Here is a 20,410-nt window from a genome sequence, read left to right as displayed (position 1 = left end):
AGTGAAACTCAAGCTCATTACATGAAGTAAAAATGTTGAAATATAGTGTTATGACATCTGAAGAGGAAGCTGCCAAACTATGTAAATATTCCTTTGCACTAGTTACCTTCCACGTAGCAGACTTTATATTCACTGTTCTTCCCCTGCTAGTCAGTGTACACTTCATTCTGAGAAAAAAGCTGCGCTCCGTGTTTTGCTCTTTGCCCTTTTTCACAGGACCTAGCAAAAGCAAATGGTAAACCAGTTCTTAAGCTCTTGAATCATCTTCCAAAGGCATTAAAAAAAAAAAAAAAAAAACAAACCACCAAAACCTCAAGCATGTTACAGAACTCTAAGACTAGGGGAAGACCCCAAAAAATAAATTAAAATATTTATAAACCTAACAGCACTTTTTATAGTAACACTTTTCAGAATGAGTTTTACTGTGAGGTAGGCAAAAAACTGAAGCTTCAATGTTTTAAGATCAGTATCGTATTTGTAGCCAACTCCACACTTCCAGATTTCAGTAAAAGGGGTGGGGAGAAAGAGAGACTGATTGAAAATTTAATATATTTTAAAATTGTGACAGAGGACAAGAAAAGCATGCGCAGAATGAGAAGTACTGTTGAGTTGGTTTCCATTGAAATGCATCAGTAACTCACTGCGGGGAGGTTCAAATAAAATACATTCTGGGGCTGTAGCTCTTCAGGACTGCAGTATTTTAAGATTTTAAATTCAGAATTAACACCTCTGCTTTTTATACGCATCTGTATATTTCCACAATGATTTACACTCTCGGAGTAAACAGGGATCAAGTTTTTAAACACATTATTAGCATTCTTGGGGAAAAAAAAAAAGTCAAGAAATCCCAATGCAAATTAATATTAGCAGCAGTAGTATTTTAGCCTTACTTGCTAACAGCAGACTTTAACTTAAGGTTTTGCCTTTACAGGGGAGAACCTTTCAGAGTCAATAGCTAGCTAGGCTATTCTGGGCAGAGAAAATGCAAACTGATCCTATCAGGAGAGCTCCAAGCAGCTTGTTGTGTGTGGAAGAATGAAATAAGGCACCTAGGATATGGAGCAGTGGAAGAGCGAGGTTGCCGAGGCATGCTAAGGAGTAAAGACAAAACCGTAGTATGACATGGAAGTTTAGAACATGTGAGCTTAGTTCTGATATAAGTTTATACAATAGCTTGCTCTCATCCTCCACAGACAATAATAGCTATGAAATTCTTCATGGTGGCTTGCACTGCAGCTACTAGTTTGACAAAATTCATTAGAAATACATTAAAGCCCCTATGCTACATTGTCTACTGCTTCTAGCAGAGGCAAAGACTAACAGGGACAAGCCTACTTTATGCCACATCAAAATATCCTCAATAAAGGGCTGGGGGGAAGCAGAGTTCAGAGAAGCAGCCAAAACTTATTTAATTCAGTATGTTTTCGAAATAGTCAAACCAATCTAGAAAATCATAGTTGAAGTTCACACAACATAATTGTTACCAACTCCTGATGCTTAACGCTCTCCTTTGAGAAGTGACTGTAAAAGATGGAACAACTTTCTCAGATCTGATTGAGCATTGAACATTATTTTTAAAATCACCAGCTTTGAAAGTTTAAAAAGCAACTTCGTAAAAATCAGAATGCAGTTCAGCTTCTGCCAATCACATTTGTATGCCTGTACAATCCCAAAGGGGAGTCTTTAATACTCAATTCAAAACTGAAGTAATTCCACTGATGTAAGAGCTGCAGCAGAATGCAACCTGGGAATACTAATAAATATAAAATGTACTTTTATTACTGTAATTTAGACTTTTGTCTACCAACTTCATTTGCGAAACAGATTTTGCAATAACGCTTTCCAGACATCTTACTCCAGTCTGGTCAATTTAGGCAGTTGGTTTGAATGAAATTCAGTAATATGACATTTTTAAGAATAAGCTTTTGCAACAAGACCAGTTTTTACACTGCCTTAGTGAAGTTGTTTCCCCACCCCTCCCATGCGCATTACTGTATTCCAAAGGCAGGGGGGTTGGAAGTCTAACCTAGCCTTAGAAACATACTTCAATATTAAGGGCAGACAAGTTTAGAAAATGCTTACAAAATCAAAGTTGGAGCCCTTAATGCTATGATATCTTATCAGGTCTCTTCTACTGAATTAAATAGAATGACAACATAAAAGACTTCTGATTTACAGTGCTACGCGAAAGTAGAGGTCAGGCTTGGTAATTTATCACTATCTAGATTCAGAGTCCATATAACCCTTGTTTGGTGAAACAGGAATTAGAGAGGTCGGATTTTAGACTTCTGACTACTGAGTAAAGCAGATTTGCTTGGAGGCATGCAGGCTGCCAAGTCTTTATAGTCATTAACAAACCTTTAGAAGACATAAAAGCAGTAATTCATGGGTGTTTGTTAAATTCAAAAGCATACGGAATATGTGAACACAGTGTTCTACTCCCTCAGATGGAAAAAGGAAGAGTCAGAAATCTGTGAAAAGATCCCAATTTCACGCACCAATTAAAAGGTGCGGAGAAGCATCAATCCCAAAACCCTTTTTGAGGCTGTCCAAGTATTCCCCAATTAGTTTTTCAGTGACCTAAATATAGTACCTTTTTTGTATCTTAAGTATATCACTAAAATGCTTTCTTCCAGAAATCTGTAAGTTTACCTGTAAAGGCAATCCCAGACCAAGAAAAAAATGCACCAATATAACTTCTCCATATCCTTCTATAGCAATTGCTTAAGATCATTCTCAATCAACCTACCTCTAATTTTATTCCTGTAGGCACGCTAATTTTTTCCACCCTTAATAACTCCATTTTAGTCATTAATTTTGTTTTCGACTAAAGAGTAGTAAGTCTCATCTCTCCTACAATAAGGATATTGCCAAAACATTCTGGTTATTTCTGTTGTTAGTATCTCTGAACAAGGTTTATTTTGAGATTTAAGCAGCAATACACCTCAACACCTTTTTCTGGCAGACATCCAACTGTACCAAAGCCAACGGGAATTATCCATAAGTAAATAAAATCGATTTTTTCTTTCTTCTTACCGTTTCTGTGTGTAAGCATTTCTCTCAGCTCTTCATGGTCACATGGATGAGTGAAATCAAATACACTGTGCCCTGTCAACTCAAACTGCAAAAAAATAAGAGGTATATGGGTGTCTAACTTTACATATACAAAAACATAACAACTTTTATAGATTTGAAACAGTGTTAGGAAATGTCGGTATTTCACCTGAGTGAGTCCCATACACTTGTTCACATTTTCAGACATGTAAATCATGTCCCCATCTTCGGACAGAACCATGACAAATCCATCAAGAGCTTTCAAGTAGAAACAGTTCAGTTCCTTCTCCATTTTGGCTTCTGTCTCCAGCTCACCTACAAGCAGCCACACATTTTTGTTTAAGTAAACATCAGCCATTCTTCACTTACCATCGGGAATGACTTCTGGCACCAGTCTGCAAGGAGTCAATCTTGCAAGACTGTTAAAAACCAGTATATTCACTTAGATAAGTGATCAATTAAATTCAAGTTTTAGTAATGATATCACAAACCACAGAAAAGCAGAGTGAGGTTAAACATCTGTGCTTTTATGCATAAACCAATAAACCTTCCACCTTAAGGAAAATGTCTACATGGCAAAAATATTACCATTTGTCTCAAAAAGGCATTAAAAACTTTTTGCAGGGACTTCCTAGGGGACATTTCAGAGTATGGCTAACAAAGTTACTCCTCCATGTGGTATAGGTAGGCATGCATAAGTACAAATAACCAGTACAGCATCTATGGCCTGCTGTACAGACACTGGTTCATAAGCTAACTCAGATACTCCTGTAGTTGTATGGGTAGGTGTAACTGCAGAGACACAGACTCAGCTAACTTCACATTCAGGGGAGTACAATTGCAAAAAAAATTCTTGCAGTTTACGTTAAGGAGAAACGCCTACAGTTAGGTAAGTCAGCCTTGCACTAACCACTTACAGTTTGGTACTTTGTTGAACAGTGTCCATTTTTCCTGTGCCATCACCAATAGCCTGTTTCTACCATAAGGTCTTCCATCTTTCTACAGAAAGATGTTATTTGCTTACCAGCATCTAGCAGCTTTCTCATACGCAAATAGCTGATGGTCAGTCTCATAATAGATGCTTTGTCCAGGTGTGCGCTCACAGTATGGGGCAGGGGCAGCTGATGAGCAAGCTCGTAGAATACTTCTGATTCCTTGCTCCTTCGGCACCGGGCTGCATCTCTTGACTTCTCTTTTCTGCGTTCTGAGCTAATCCTATATAAACAAAGTTTGGGGTTAATACCAGAAACTGTTCTCTCCACAAGTTAAATTTGAAACTAAGCTGCCCAGTAGCCAATTAACCCCTTATCAAAGTTGAATAATTTAAAACCTCAGTTTAAAAGTGTAAATGTAATTCTGTGTATAGAGTTCTGCTGCAGTTGGGCTCTGCCAGAACTAAATTCAACCACACAGTCTTGCCAACAAGATCAGTTCTTCAGACAGACACGTATGTACTCAGAACCATTCCTGAAATGCTTCTCTCTTACCTTGACTGCTGCCTCTCTAGCCTCTAAATCCTGTTTCCTTATTCTTTCCTAACCCCCTAAGTCTATTCAAAATACTAAAGTATAAGTCATTTCCAGCTCTATGCTCCAGTAGTATTGTGTAAACTCTCCAAAATCTTCCCTTTCTACCATCCTTACAAAGTCCACCTCATGGGTGTGATCAGCAAGGCTACTGATTTAGCATAAGGCATCCTGCTTTGCATGTGATCCAAAAAGTCCCTTTCCCAGCTCTCTTTCTCCAGTATAGTCCCTTCCATAGTCTCCCCTATACTAGAATACTCCAGCTGCAAAGAAGTTGCCTCATTCTCTTTCCATAGCCTCTGTTACACTCACATCCCCCAGGATGCATGAAGTAAAGGAACAGCTCACAAAGACCAAGCACCGAAACAACTGAGACTCTTAGTCAGTAATGTGGATAATTCTCCTCTTGCCCACCGCCCACACCGGTTCACATTTGTCTCATGCATCTGTCACATGAGTTTTGAACTAAGCATTTTGAGATGGGAGCTCCAAACTCTTCTTACATTTGAAGAACTCAATGCTGCTGAGGTTCCCAACGAAATTATCTCTGCAGTTGAATGTGCTTTTATTTTTAAATGGACGATACAAAAGTATATGGTACTATTGTCCATTTTTCTTTTTATACATTTATGTCTTCTGAGGACACCCTATCTTCATTTTGCATACACCTGAGATACAAGAGGCAGCTGCACTAATCTGTAGGATCCCTTTTCCATTGACTTCACAAAAGTTGTAAGATAAACATACGTCTATAAATGCTGCTTTTATAATTCAAGGTTGCATGGCTTTTAATGTTATCATAAAGAGATTAAATGTCACTAGTTGAAAAAGGCAGAAAATAAATCAATGCATTATTTACTACTAACAATTTAGGAATTGCTTTTTTCAAATTTCACTAGACTTAAAAGTCACATACTACCACTGCCAAATTCACATTGCTAAGTCTGCAGATCTGTGCTAAGGACTTCAATCAACACACATCTTGTGAGAGGTACCCCAAATGATACAGGAAAGTGATTCCCTGATATTCTGTGGGAAATAATGAACCAGATTCAATGCAAGCAGTCAAATACATACCCAAAAGAACACATTTTCAGTCCTTTACTTGATGTGCCACCCACAACAGCCAAAAGCCTGCTTAGTTTGTGCAGAAACATGCAAGCAACAATACTATTAAGACTAGCATTGAAAGCACAAATGCCTTAAAACATGAAAGAAGTTTAATAAGTTCCGATAAAGACAGAGTAAGCCAGAGTTTCTTCTGCAATTAACTTCATTTTTTCCAACTTCATAAAATTGTACGGCATCTCTATCTACCCCCAACCCCACCATCCTCTCCTACACCCTGCCACTGCCAGCAGAAGGAAGCGCTAGGAGCTTGATTTTCAGAATCTTAAGTCTTACAAGCTCGTAAGAGCTAAGAATAGGATTAGGTTTTCTCCTTTGGTGGCAAAATCAGGGTACTAGATCACAGAAATACTATTTCTATGTAATGAGAAACATTAATAAATCAACATAGTGCTAATGGAGATCTTTGCAAAACTAACTTATGGGTCTTACAGTAATAAAAAAATTCTAGACATCCAATAGCTCTATCGGTTTCTGTGAACATAAGCTTGTGTTCCTCAGAAAAGTAGCCTAAAATATCTGATAACGTTTCCCATCTTGCAGATTTCTTCACATTCAATTTCCCCGTGACAACAGATGTTCCTGCTCTAGTCATGGATATCTTGGTCGGAGAAGCTTGAGGCTCCTGACATACAGGTATATCTAGAAACAGCCATTACAAGAAGTCTGACCTTTAACAATACCGAAATATATCAGTAACAATACTGAAATCAATCAGCTATATAACCTGATTGATTAAACATTTCTTACTGGAGACAGGCCTCAAATACCTTTTCTCTTGGTGGAAAACTACGGGTGGAGGTAAAAAACCATCCGGATTCTCTTTGTCCTCCTTGGACCACAGATTTCACTGACAAAGTTAAAACAAATAATTATGCTGCCTTAGACAGATTCACCTCTATACCTCTGATTTTTTCTTTGTTAGCTACTCATTCAAGATCCCTCTACCTATGGAAAGTTCCTCCTACACCAGAAACTCCAGGGACAACTACTGGAAGTAATTAGTTTCCATCTGCCAAGATGCCGGCAGTCTTGTCACCGCTTCCTTTTCAACTGCAGACACTTTTTAAGTTAAAAACCCCATGCTTTGGCAATAATGCTGCACACTTCAAGTCTACAAGTTTGTCAGGCTTGCGTGAATCACAAAGAGCATGTAGAGAAGGACAACGCAACAGATGAAAATAGATTCTAACCTCACAAGTTATGATTTCAGCCCTTTCCCTTGTGTTTCCTTTCTGAAAGCTTAACATTCTTGAAAACATTTCATCTAGTTTCTAGACTTTTGCCCAGTTTTAGCACACTTAGCAGCAGACTTCAACATAAACAGTCAAAACTTCTCAGCCATTGAATTATTAATTACCAACTGAAACACTGCTCAAATCAAGCTCACAGCATTAAAAATTAATCCCAGAGTAAGAGAATCAAGTGCTGCCTGCTGGAGCACTGCTTGACTTTATGATGGGCAAAACTCAAGTGCAATGTTGGTACCAACCGGTGCAGAGTCTCCTCTCCCTCTTACTAGGCATTTCCTTTCTAGAAAGGCTACTACTATAGATAGATATTTAAACTGTACAGCACAACAGTTTGCTATATTTAGCTGCTGTTTAAAACTAAGCCGTAACCAATCTGAGTAAAACCCAGCAATTTAAATAGGAAGATTAACTACCAGCTTCAAAGAGCGTTTCTTTAATGGATCAAATTAATGGGGAAAGGTCACAAATGAGGTTTAATTACCAAGTGAAGTCAGAGTTGCCTCAACATGGGATGCCACCAAATAATAATAAAAAAAAGCCAAAAAGAAATCCTTTACTGTCGCAACTACTCTAAGCTTTGTTACTTCCAATTGCACAAAGTAAATGAAAAAGCACAAAATCACTGCATGTACCTGCCCACAAGTTTCTGCATAGTCAATTAAAGGATGTTGAATTCCTGTAATGGAAATGTTATTTCTTAAGTGAACTCTCTCTCAGCTAGAGAAAAAATGGGAGCTCAAGGAAGAGAACTTTAAACAGTAATTTGGCAATTGGCACAAAATCAGTTTAAATAAGTCATATAATTTAAGAGAGTTTTTCAGAAGTGCCTGCATGTGTAAAACTCATGGTCTTCACAGAAATACCATTCTGTGGAGACAAAAGGAACCCGAGCTCCATTTAAAACAAACCTGAAACTTAAGAGCTGTATTGCAACCTTCTGCTACCAGTCTTGCACAAAAGAAAAACACCTAAAGACTCAGAAGGAAATCTCAGCTGAAGAGTGCATTATACATGCAATGAAAATATCAGAAATGCCGGTGCTAGACAGGAAATTGCATGCATTTTCAGGTCTGATGTTTCCTGCACAATTTCAGTGCCAGACATTCATTTCCATTTTGTATTTCTGCCACCAGAATACAGAAGCAGAGAGCAATCCAAAGCAGATTACACGCCACGGCTCACAGAAAGTGGTTTCACTGGCAGTTTCAAATGCAATAGGAGGCAGGTTTTATATGTAAGAGATGTTTACATGCAATATCTGAATAAACATCTGAGTTCCAAAACATATCCGAGCTAGCAACCCAGAGCAAAAAGATATTTCACCACCAGGATTCACTGCAGCTGAACCGAGAGCTCAGCTGAAGGATATTACGCAGGCTCCCACTCACAGCCTCAAATCAAAAAGGCTTTAAAATACAGCAAGGTGAATATAAACAAAGTTTTACAGCAGGCTTTTGCAGCAAGCAAGAATTGGCCCAACAGCCTTCAGAACAAAGCACGCCAGCAGCAGTCCCATGTGCACCAGTTATAGATGTTAACTCAGGCTCTGTACTCAAACGTGCAATTCCTGTCATTACAGTCATATGAACCATTTGGGCCAGAGCATCTCTCAAAACAATGTATTGTTCCCCATACCATCCCAAAGACCCCTCTGCCCACTACATATTCCCCAAGTGATTCCCCAATTGTCTAAACACAGCCTACAGTTTTCATCTCTTAGAGTGTAAAACTAATCAATAGCCACATTTAAACTTGACTTGTTACTGCTTATTTACCACCAGTAACTAAGACCAAAAAGAACCCTAGAAAATGTCATTAGTAACTGATAAATTTCAATTAAAAATTACTAACTAGATTAAAAATGGTCAATGGACAGGTCTTAAAATATGTAGTATGTCAACTTTGTCTCCTAGTGTCAAGGAAAATTTTACATTTTGTACACAATATTTACGTTAACACAAGTGATCAGTTGGTTGGGTTCCCGTCCCCCCCCCCCCCCCCGAGTATATTGCTTTACTGATGTTATTTTCTATACATTCTCTCATTCTAACTTACTGTTTCTCTAATCAGGTTGATTTTTCTCTATAGCTGTTTTCAATTCCCATGCAAAATAGCTATTGTGAGTGTATTAATTAATCCAGTTTCATCTTTCTTGATTCAGGTTTTGAGCACATTCTAAAAAATTAAGCATCTTCTGATAGTGATTCACATTTTCCTCTTCAGAATTGTTTCCTACAATTGACTGGCTTTGAATTTATCATGGTATCTGTTCTTAAACAGTTTCACGGAAGTATATCATGTGAAAGCAATATAATCCCAATGAATAATGCCCTGCAAATCCAGTAATATCTCATTATTGAGCTTCAACTAGTTTTCAGTTCTGACACTAATTCCTATCATTTGCCAGCACAAGAATGCATACACAATACTTTCATGTTAAATACAACCTCTCCTCAGACTGTAAAACTAGTACTAGAAATATCTGGCTTAGAAATGTAGCGGCAAAGACCGTATCCACTATAATATAGCTTCAATTTTTCTTCATTATGGAAAAAAAAAAAAAAAAAACAAAACAAACCCACAAGATGTAGCTATATATGTATACAACAATACATTAACAGTAGATGTCATCATTGATGGTATTGAACTTTGAAAGCAGACCTGTAAAAGCAGCCTGGTATTTGGTTTTAAGGTTGAATTCATTCCTGCAGTTAGTACAAAACTTGTCTTTTCCTGCCTAGCCTAAACCAGGTGCCTCTGCCAGCACAGCTGTATGGGACAGAGATGCAATTCCTGGTGCACAGCCGTAGCCCAGCAGAACACCCCAACACGGGTATCGTTACACTAGCATAGCTGGCTGGCTGTGTTCATGGGGACCATCTGAAGAGCTCAACTATAGGCACCATCCACACCAACCACTCTCACCTACACCACAAGTGTACACCTCAGCCAACAAAATACCAACTAGGTACAAGCTTACTTAAAAGATCCAGAAGGTATTACAGTAGAACTCTACTCTTCTGACTGTGCTGAATATGGAGTTATTTGATTTTCTCCACTGTTTGTTAGATCTTTATTTTGTACAGAGCTGCTAGCCGCAGCTTTTACTAAATTATTCTTCCGTGGAAAGAAGTCCCAGGCAAGTTCAGTGCTTACCACAGAGAAACTAAAACAGTGTAACTCAAATTCCCTAGACACCTTCATACAAAAAATAGGTTTATAATATAAGAGAACACCAAATCCAGTTATTTAAATATATGGTGAGCTAACGATGCAAGTATTCTTCCAAAGAAAAACAAAAACAAACCAACCCACCCAAACTCCTCAAAAAAAAAACCCCCACCCAAAAGCCCTCGTCTTCCACCTGACATAGATGGAGAACATGCCAGTTAGCCCCCTTATCCCTTTAAAAATACTTTTAAATTGAAATCAATCAACTTCAACTAGGGACAACAGAGCTTCTGCGTTAACACTATTAATTCCTGAGACAGACCCGCACAAAACACGGCCCAGAGTCACAGGCAGCCCCAAAAGCCCCATTCCCCTCTCGCTTCCCAGCCTAGCAGTAATGTGCCTGCCAGCAGCTGAGCTGCAGCAGCACAGACTGTTCATCACTTAGGAGGCAAACAATGAAATAGGTTATGAGCAAGGGCAACTGGGTCCACTACAGTCATTCTTATGAGGGAGCTCCAACTTCTGCTATTTAAACACGAGAAAATGCAGGCAATGGGGTGGGGAGGAATGAGGGCAGAGGACCAGCTTCACGTCACGTGCTGGCTTACAGGGCTACTCCTTTCTGGTATCCAAACACTCCTCCCAGTAGTGGGGGAAAGGATTTCAGACTGCACTCTCAAACACTTACTGCAAAGTTGGAATTTTCAGTTGGATAGGCAGGCTTTCTGGGAACTGTAACATATTTCCAAATTCTCCGTAAATTTTGCTTTTTCCAAATCGGTTAGGAGGTGTGCTCTTTCCTTCTATAGCTGCATTACAGAATTAGTGCAATCGCTCAGCCACCAGTTCATGATGAATGCCAGGTTACAGCTTTGCTGCTTCTAGCTTTGACATGATTTTCTTTAAGTATTATTGCTTTTGCCATTATGGCCAATTTTATTTACCAATTCTCCTTATTTCATAGTCTGCATAGAGTTCTTGTGAGGAAAATAGCAAACGAACAAAAAAAAAACAAAACAAACAAACGAATCTCATGTGTAATCACAAGCATGTGATTTTCTAGAAGAAAGTCTTGCTCATTATGAATTAATGAACATTACAGCCCAGTAATCCAACTCAGGAAAAGAAATCAAAAATTCCTTACATACAGTAAGAGAGATTTAACTGCAGAAACTAGCATAATATCCAAGCAGAGACAACACCTCTGTATGTAAACTCTTAAAATTAATTCCTTTGTATGTTACCTTCGGACAAAGTAATTTATTTTCTTTACATGAAGGTAGTTACAGGCATTTACCATAACTTGACTACCACCAAAAACAAACCTGATGAATTAAGAGAGCAAGCGGGCAGTTCAGACTGAATTAGCTACAGCAGCACAAACTTTCCAAGTGAACACTGAAACCCACTGCCGTTTGCAAAATGATAGTGGGGAGAGGCAGCGAGAAGAGACTCCACTGAGCTACGCATTAACTTACGAAGTCACATCTTACTAGCAAGACCATGAAGTCTGTATAAACAGCCATTTTACAGACAGGTAAATTATGACACATAAGAGCCAGCAGCAGAGCCTGAAACTCCTGAAGGCAGCACAGGACCACACTGCCAAGATTATCCGTCACCTGGATTTGGCCTTGAACTGACCTGAAACCCCAACTACCTCCCTGCTTAGAAAGTGTGAGTAAGAAGGTAAAAGCTTCCAAAATTAGTATTTCTAATTCAGAATGTGGTGAAGGGATTCTGCTGTGTCTCACTACACAATGTAACCCACTGATATTTTACCTTTGCATCGTAATTTACCGTTTTAAAATAACCACATGGCATACATAGGCTGTTTGTAAGAATTATTTTTTTTTTTCTTCCAAGTAGCTTATTTGGCTTTTTCCTAGAATATAGCATTATTTTTTGCCTTTTAATTAGCTGTGCTCTGCCCTTCAGGATGAAAGATACATGGTAGTTAAATTGTGGTTTTTATTACAGAAAAGCCACAGCTATTCAAAAGAGCTATCTGGACATGGGCTTGACAGAACTAGCCATTAAGTGCTCCCCTTCCTTCAGCCCTCCTGCTTTTGCTTCTACCAGGCTCACAAAAAAAGACGCAAAACATATCCCCGAGACATCTGTCAGGCTCTCAGTTAACAATGTTTTAGGTACGAACCAGTCTATCTTCAGACAGACGCAGACTCTTGATAAAGTAACTAATTTTAGTCTATATCATGGCTTTAAAATACATCATTTATGTCATTGCATTCAGGTTTTCCAGACCGGAGGCTGGACATTTTCCCTCACTGCTTCCATCCAAGGTCTCATCCCTTCACCTTGTGTTCCTCAACTGCTTTCAGTTAACAAGGTATTTCATGATCAAAGCTTTTAAGAACTAAAAAAACAAAAATAAAACAAAAAACCCAAAACAGGCATAAGAGATATAAAATTTTATTTTTCTGTATGAATAAAGAACAAATAGACCCACAAAGTAGTCAAGAAAAACTCTTTACAACAGGTAGGACATAAAGCCTGCAGCAATGTCAGCTCAACTGGATACTAGATTCAATAGGGTGCAAGGAAAAAAGTCCCTTCTGAAGGACTGAGCACCAAATACTTCTGTCATCAGCCAAATCACATAGAGCTTCTCATTTCTTTAGCTTAGCTAGTAAAGGCTGCAGCTTTTATATTTGATGTGGATTACTTCAAGTCTTCTCTTCCTTGGAGCATATTCCTATCTCTTCCAATGGGTGTGAGCAGGGGGCAAACTAAGGAGGTAAGCCTCTAGTAACTCTTTTTTCTAGCATAACAGTCCATTTACTATTCTTACTCATGAGCAGCATGAAATAATTTCACAAAAGCAGGAATCCTGGCCTCAAATTCTTTTGCTTCTTGAAATGCAAGAATTTTCATAAAGTAACGCCAATCTGGTTTTGGTTTAGGATTGACAGTGAAACAACTCATTCTGATAAACAAAATGGGTCATCTTTTCCAGGAAACATTTCTAGGATTATTACAAATTGAGCTGAAAAGGCTATTAAATAAGTTACTTGGTAAAACCTCCCACTGTTGTAAATATAATAGCACAGTTCAGTGCTGCTGATTCAGTTTCCTCGATTCTTCACTTGAAGCTCAGGCTCTATTTTAATGTAGTGAGTTACAAGATTTGTTGTAATATTTTTCCTCAAAATGCTTAACAAACATTCATTGACACCACACCAAATTAAACAGAAGCTGTACAGTGTCTCTCCTAACACACAAAGTTTATTATGTATTGGATATCTTTAAGGAACTACTAAGGGATCTTCTTGAAGCACCAGTTATTCAGTGCCAGCAGAGCCATTTCAAATGTCCTGGTACTAAAATATCTCAACATTTTAAAAGGCTACATTTTTGTACAAGTCGCAGTATTATCAGGATTCAACAGAAAGAAGTGACCAATTATGCATACGATGAAACTCCTCTTTATCAATGCACTTACTCTGAGATCTTGGACTAAACCCCCAGGCTGGTATGAACAGGCGTAGCTTCAATGAACCTGTGCTAATTTACATCAACTGAGGCTATGGCTCCACATCAAAGAACCCTAAAGTGTTCGTCACCTACATAAACTGTATTTAAAAAAAATATATATATGCTGGCATGTATTCACTTGATTTCACGTTCATGCTTGTAATAATTTCAGAACTTAATTTTCATAGAGACTTTTATTCTAAGCTAAATAGCAGAAATGTCAGTAGAGGAAAACCTTAAGAGCCTTCCTATCCAATGGTAATTTGGAAACCTGTATCTTTCCTGAATTTTCAGTCATTAGTTAAAGTAAAAAGGCTCACCTTCTTTCCTGGGCCATTTTTGTAGTTCCCAATGCCACAAAACCCCCAAGCATCTCCCATTTCAGATCAGTACTCAGTAGAAAACTCAGGTTCTCCTGCACGCTCTTCTGCCCGGTCTAATACAAAGGAGGTTTGTCAAGAGAGGCTCAAAATGCTCAAACTTCTCAAATTCAAAAGAGAAAGGGCTGTTATAACATGAAAAGATGATTAAGGTCCAAGTTCTTTCCATGCATTACCTAGGTGGTTTTTTTGAGGCATGTAAACACCTGCCTGTATAACCGTGTATGTGAAGATAAAAGGAGCATTTGAGCTGATGACTTGTAATCTGGAACATTCCTTCCTTTTGGACATCGGTGAGCTAGAAACAGGTTACTACGCCTTCTTACTAGGGTTCTTGTGAGGTTTATTTTTGTTCTGAAGCTGTTTGTTTTTAAAGAACGTATATTCTAATCGGATCAGTATTTGCATCTTCTTGAAAGAGCAGTATCATCAGGAAAATCTAGATGCTCTTGTGTACCACCACTGAACTTCCCCTCGGGTTTACTTAACAATGCATACTCTACAATCATGTAAGAATTATTCTTACATGACATATCATGACACCAAGCTCTTCAAGAATAAATTGAGATAATACTGCTGAATTCTCTTCTGCAGTACAAAAAAAAAAAACCCTAGAATACTCAAAAATCAGTGGTTTCTGTCATTCAATGTCCCCTTTTATACCAAAAATCTCACACAAGCTGACTTAAAATCCAGCTTTCTGACAAAAATTGGTGCAATATTACTACTGAACAACATGAACACACTCAAGAACTAAATCCATTGTGTTACATAGGCTCAGCAAGAGTCTTCAAGCCTTTCAGGTCAGAAGCAGACCAAAGTGAACATGCACACTCAGAAGGGTTTGGGCTTACACCGCAACACTGCTGACATTTGCTAGTGTTATTAATATTTATTGACTTTTTTTCCACTTCACCATCAGCAATCAAGAGTCCTGGAAACAACCTTATAAATGCCACACATTATAGTTCAAGGATAGGGAGGAACAAAGGTCTGCATTGCTTTCACAATGTGCAGAGGAGGAAGCAAGCAACTCTGAGTAAATGCATGCTGTTACATTGCAGACTGAAGTCTTACACGATAGTGGGATGGTCTTCTCTGGCCTCTCTTCTGGTGGCAGTAGAAACAGAGCATGTAACTGCTTCTAAGCTTCTAGAGGCTTACAAAGCACATACTTTAGCATGATGTTTGCCTAACCTAAGCAAGCCCTTGATGGACATTTCTGAGAAGAGGGAAACCAACCAGAAAATGGGGATAGAAAGTAAATGAGGGAATAAGATGTATTATCCACTTCACACCTCCACCTCTAAACCAATAGTCGATTTAATTGCCAGACTTAAGTTGCTGATAACAGCTACATTTGTTCCTCCCACTCCCAAAAATGGTCCGGGATGTGCCTCCAGACACACTAGAAAGGAAAAGCAATTTATACAGAAGGCAGAGTCGCTAAAAAAGCTTGAAAGTACTTGAAATAATACCCTCTTACCAACCCATCACCCTGTTACAGACTACCTGACAACCTGGACCATCTGATCACATCTACACTAGACCTCTCTGCTCAGTGTGGGCCAGTTGTTGGTATTTCAGGCATACCAACCAAGGGACCCTGACTGCAAACTGAAGACACTATGTTTTAAAAGGGCAAAGCAAACATGACTGTAAACAAAAACCAGAAAATCCTCCTGCTGCTCTCATCAACATACTGCCAAATACTCAGACCACTGATAAAAGGAAACCAACGCACCAACAATGCAAAATCATGAAAAACATCTGCAGTAGGCAAATCTTCCACAGCTATTCTTCCCTGATTTTCAGTGCCTTCATAAAAAGGAGGAAGGGCGGTAGCATGATGCTGTTGCCTTCATCTCTAGTGGGCATTGGGAAGTAATTTCTGATCACTTTTATTGAAGGAATTCAAAACTGTTTCATGTTTGAGGATATGGCAAAAAACAGACAACACAGGCACTACCACCAGGTAAGCCCCATGGCAAGGCAAAGAATTCAGAAAAAAAAAAATCCAGAAAGCAGTAAAAACACTGTTGTGTAAGCCAGAAACCACTCTGCCCTCTCCGTACCTGCAGGGACAGTCTACAGAAGATTTACTGAAAGATTTCTCCTCTTTCTACAACACGCAGAGAGGTACATACAAGAGTATATACAAAAGGGTTTTGTATTCACGTTCTACTTTAGCAATAGTGGCTCTGTTCCACAAGTGTTGAAAGAAATTAACATACAAAAAGCAATGGCACATACAATCCTAAAGACCTCACACAGGTTTAAGAAAAAACAGCAGTAGCCACTGCCCCTCACAGCCAGTGGCACAGGACCCAGGCTTCTCAAACATATTTTGGAGCTGGACCTCAGCGGCAGAGACCCAGCAGCAAAACCCTCATCTTTCAAATCACCCCCTTAGACACTAGATGTTAAGTTTCTAGTCCTAACTCTGAGAAACTGGAAAGCTGAAGTTTTTCGGCAAGATGCTCAAGTCAGGATGTTAAATTCCACTCATTTATACCATCTTACAGAGTCAGACTGAGCACTCAAGAAATCACTTCTTTAAATCCTTCTGCTTCTGATCTTTATTTTGGACCTATACCATTAAAAACATATTTTATGATACAAGTAAGGACTTAGAACAATCCAAGATTCATTTGTCTAGTTTATCTACCAGCTGCAAGCCACTACCAAAGTAAGCAGTAACCCTAAATGGCTCATTTACTTAAAATGGTGCAAGAATTACTCTGCTAATAGCTAAGTGTCACACCATAGACCCCGGGAAAAGCTTTTCATAGCATCAGCCATCAGAGTTTGTTCAAAGAATGTTAAGAAAAATCAGCATACTTCTCAACAAAAGCCTTAAATTTGAATAAGCAAACAAAGCTCCAAACGATACTGTTTTACCCACTCTATGCACTGACTCCTTGTAGCACATGGGGGGAAACCCAGGAGCACAAAGTGATGCGATTACTGAAGAACAGTTAAACCCCAAATAACTCAATACCCAATCACATTGCTGATACTTTGTTTCTTATGGAGTCTTTACCCCTGTATGTTGATACTTGGTTTCTTATGGAATCTGGACCCCTGTACATACATGAGAAGCTCGGGACTACATCAAAGAATGGATTTAACAAACCAATAAGTGAATCCACACTTTCAGTTACTATTACGACCAAATTTCACTTATGTAAGACTGAAACACACAATTGGTCAAATTCCATAATTTCTGCATCTCCCATCACATAATTAAGCAAACAATAAGCTTCACTTCAACTATAAAGAGCTAAACACTATCCATTTACAGGCACAGGGAGTGACAAGGAATAAAAGGATCTTAACACATGCCAAAATTGAGGTGCACTATATATACAATCAGCCAAAGTTTTATCATCAAACAACAGGACTGGAAGATGTTCTCCCTTAAAGGTATTCTGAACATGAGCACCATCAAACCTAAACCCTTCTAAAACAACCCAGGTTATTGAAAATCTCAAGCGTTTCTCAAGAAGTTCTCTGGTGAGCTCATATCCTTCCTTTTTTGCTTAGCCATCTTTAGTCAACTGCACATTCACAGCCCCCAGGATGAGCGTACCACAGATACAGCTTCATGTTTTCTATTAAAACGTACCCTACAACAGAAGTAATCTGAATATTCCTTACTGTTTTATAAGAAACATTCCCAACTTTGAACTCAGGTCTACAGGAAACAAAAAACAACAAACTCTCTTGCTTAAGCCCTGCCTTTAGGAAGGAAGGATAAGCTTTGCATACTGATTCGTACATTCTGAAGAAAGCAGATTATATCCAGGATAAGGAAATTGCAAAAAAGGTACCCAAGTGGGATAGAATGGTAAGTAAAAAAAATAACAAATGCTCAAGGGCAAAAAAAAAAAAAAAAAAATAATAACAACCAACCAAAAAAAAAACACAAACACCGAAACAAAAACGAGCAACAGAACAACTCAATCCTCAAACTCCCTTTCTAGACCTGTCACTAAATTAGGGCAGCAGAGCAAAGCTCAGAATAATTATTTCCGTTGCAACATTTTCTCCCAGGCTTCTCAATAGCTATTAGCTTTGAGGCGAAAAAAACAAAGGTTGGAGAATCGGTGCCACCCTCAGGTGCCTCACCGTATGGATTTCATTAGACTAAAAACTGCTTCTCCCCCACCCCGCTCCCCACACTGCTGTAACAACTCCAAATTATGACCAAGACCATAGTGTCCTGGAGGTGAAGGGCTCCCTGTTCACAAGCCTGGCACTCCGCGCTCCCGGCTCAGCACAAAGCTCACCATCCATTTTAAGAGCCAGCCGGTCTCCTTTCCAACACGACTTACATGCTTTAATACTTATTGCGTTTAACCTACTCAGATGACCCTTTGATACGAGAGAGGGAAAAAAAAAAAAAAAAAAAAAAAAAAACACCAAACACCCACATTAAATTAAAAAAAAAAAAAAGGTATTGATATTAATATAAACAAACGGCATCTTCTGCAGATGTCGATTACGGCAATTAATCCCTTCACAAAGCACGCCGGTGGAGAAATCACCAGCGCAGAAATCTGGTCACCCAAATACTCCAACTCCCTAACTTCACCATCTAACAAAGGCTTTTATTTCCCCCCTCCTAATTTGAGCTAACAACCCTCGGTGAATTATTCATACTCCTCAACTCACATTGTCCAGACACCCCCCTTCTCCCCCCACCGTGGTTTTTGGGGTGTCTGTTTAGTTTGGGGGGGTTTGTTTGGGTTTTTTTTTTTTTTTTTTTTTTTTTTAAGCTTAGCATTTCCAGATTCCAAAACGGCCCTTTCCTGCACAAAACCCGAACGCCACAGGCTCGTTGGCCGCCTGGAACGAAGCGCCACCACTTCCCACCCTCTCGTTTTCCTGAGGGGAAGGCAGCCCGAGGGTCGCATCCCGGCCGAAGCCAGTCGCTTCCCCCCCCCCCCCCCCGGGCTCCCCTCACCACCTCCGCGGACACCCCTCGGCCCCTCCACCAGCCCCGGCTCATCTCGCTTTCGGCGCGCAGGCCGCGCCCGGGCCCCGGACGGCTTGAGGGCGCGGGGCCCACGCACGCCCCACGGCCGCGCGGGGAGAAAACACGCCAGGCGCTCCCACCCGCCGCCCCAAGTGCCACGCCAGGCCGAGCCGGCGGGACAGCTCCCGCCGCGGCAGAGGCGTCGCACCACACAGAACACCCCCACACACACACACCCCCCCCCCCCACCCACCCACCCCGGTCCGCTCCCCCCGCCGACAAAATGGCGACGTGGACGGCGGGGAGGAGGAGGAGGAATGAAAGAGCGAAGCGCTCCGCGGGCCGGGGGAGCGCGGGGAAGGCAGGGGTGGGGGGCGGAGGACGGGGAGGGGGGCGGCGGTAACAAAGCGGGGGGCGGCGGGGTGCCCGGGGGACGGCGCCGGCAGCCGCGGGAGGCGAGGGGGAGGGGGGGAAAGCGGGCGGCGAGCGGGCAGCGCGCTGCCGGCGCGGGCCGAGCTCCGGTTCCGCGGGCGGGCGATATCGGGAGGCCGCGAGTGTCGGTCCGGCCATACCTCTTCTTGTCGGTGACGCCGCCGGGGCTCTCCATGGCGGCGGGCTGGCTCCTCTTTGGATGCGAGGCGAGCGGCTCCAATGGCCGCCACGGGGCGCGGGGAGATGGCGGCACGGCCGGGAAGGGGCCGGGTCTGGGGCCGCGCGGGCTCAGAGCATCGGGGCAGGCTGCGGGGAGGTGCGGGCGGCGAAGGGCGCAGCGGCGGCGGTGGGCTGGGCTGGGCGAGGAGGAGGAGGAAGAGGAGGTGGCGGCGGGGGCGGGCGCCGCCGGCCCGGGCCCCGCGCTGCGCCAGTGAGGAGCGGCGGCGCGGCCCGGCCCCTGGGCCGGTGGGGTCAGCTGAGCGCTCAGCTGGGCGGGGGACGGCGCCTCACGTGCGGCGCTGTGTGCGGGGCGGGACCGCCGCACCGCACCGCCGGCACGGCCCGGGCCCGGCTCCGGGAGCGGGCAGCAGCGGACGCGGGGACTGGTGGGGGACGGTGTTCGTATTCAATGCATGGCCCCGCTCTCTGTCCCCAAAAGGTTCCGTTGTCCTAAAAGCAGGACGTTTCCAGTTACGGAGTTCAAAACCTCCTATTAATTAAAGGGGATAGGCAACCGCATTGCCGGGCGGGACAGAAGTATAACACGCAGATAATTAAGCGCATTTCGAGCAAGTTTTACAACTTAAAAAAAAAAAAAAACCCTAACCAAAAAAAAATCTAAAGGCACAGCCGGGAGGCGGGACGGGGGCTTGCTCTGCCTTCCTTCCCACCCAGGCAGGCCCGAACCCCGCCGGCCAAGCGCCGGTTCAGGCTCTCCGCCCGCAGCACCGCAGTCCCCACCGGGGCGTGGGAGGGGGGAGGGGAACG

General features: G+C 41.4%; 1 protein-coding gene across 1 annotated transcript in view; it reads right to left on the bottom strand.

Annotated features, from left to right (window-relative positions):
• The window catches only part of HIF1A (hypoxia inducible factor 1 subunit alpha), a 32,225-nt gene extending 12,477 nt beyond the window's left edge, over positions 1–19,748 (bottom strand). The window contains exons 1-5 of the mRNA XM_082485596.1: positions 19,564–19,748; positions 4,079–4,269; positions 3,224–3,369; positions 3,037–3,121; positions 107–219 (exon numbers count right to left, since the gene is read on the bottom strand). Coding sequence (XP_082341722.1) covers positions 107–219; positions 3,037–3,121; positions 3,224–3,369; positions 4,079–4,269; positions 19,564–19,598 — 570 coding nt within the window. The 5' untranslated portion in view covers positions 19,599–19,748. The remainder of the gene's footprint in view (positions 1–106; positions 220–3,036; positions 3,122–3,223; positions 3,370–4,078; positions 4,270–19,563) is intronic.
• Between the last annotated feature and the right edge of the window lie 662 nt (positions 19,749–20,410).

The sequence above is a fragment of the Vanellus vanellus genome, assembly GCF_965231255.1.
Source record: "Vanellus vanellus genome assembly, chromosome: 6".
Taxonomy (NCBI): domain Eukaryota; kingdom Metazoa; phylum Chordata; class Aves; order Charadriiformes; family Charadriidae; genus Vanellus; species Vanellus vanellus.
This window is presented reverse-complemented; position numbering and strand designations above follow the sequence as displayed.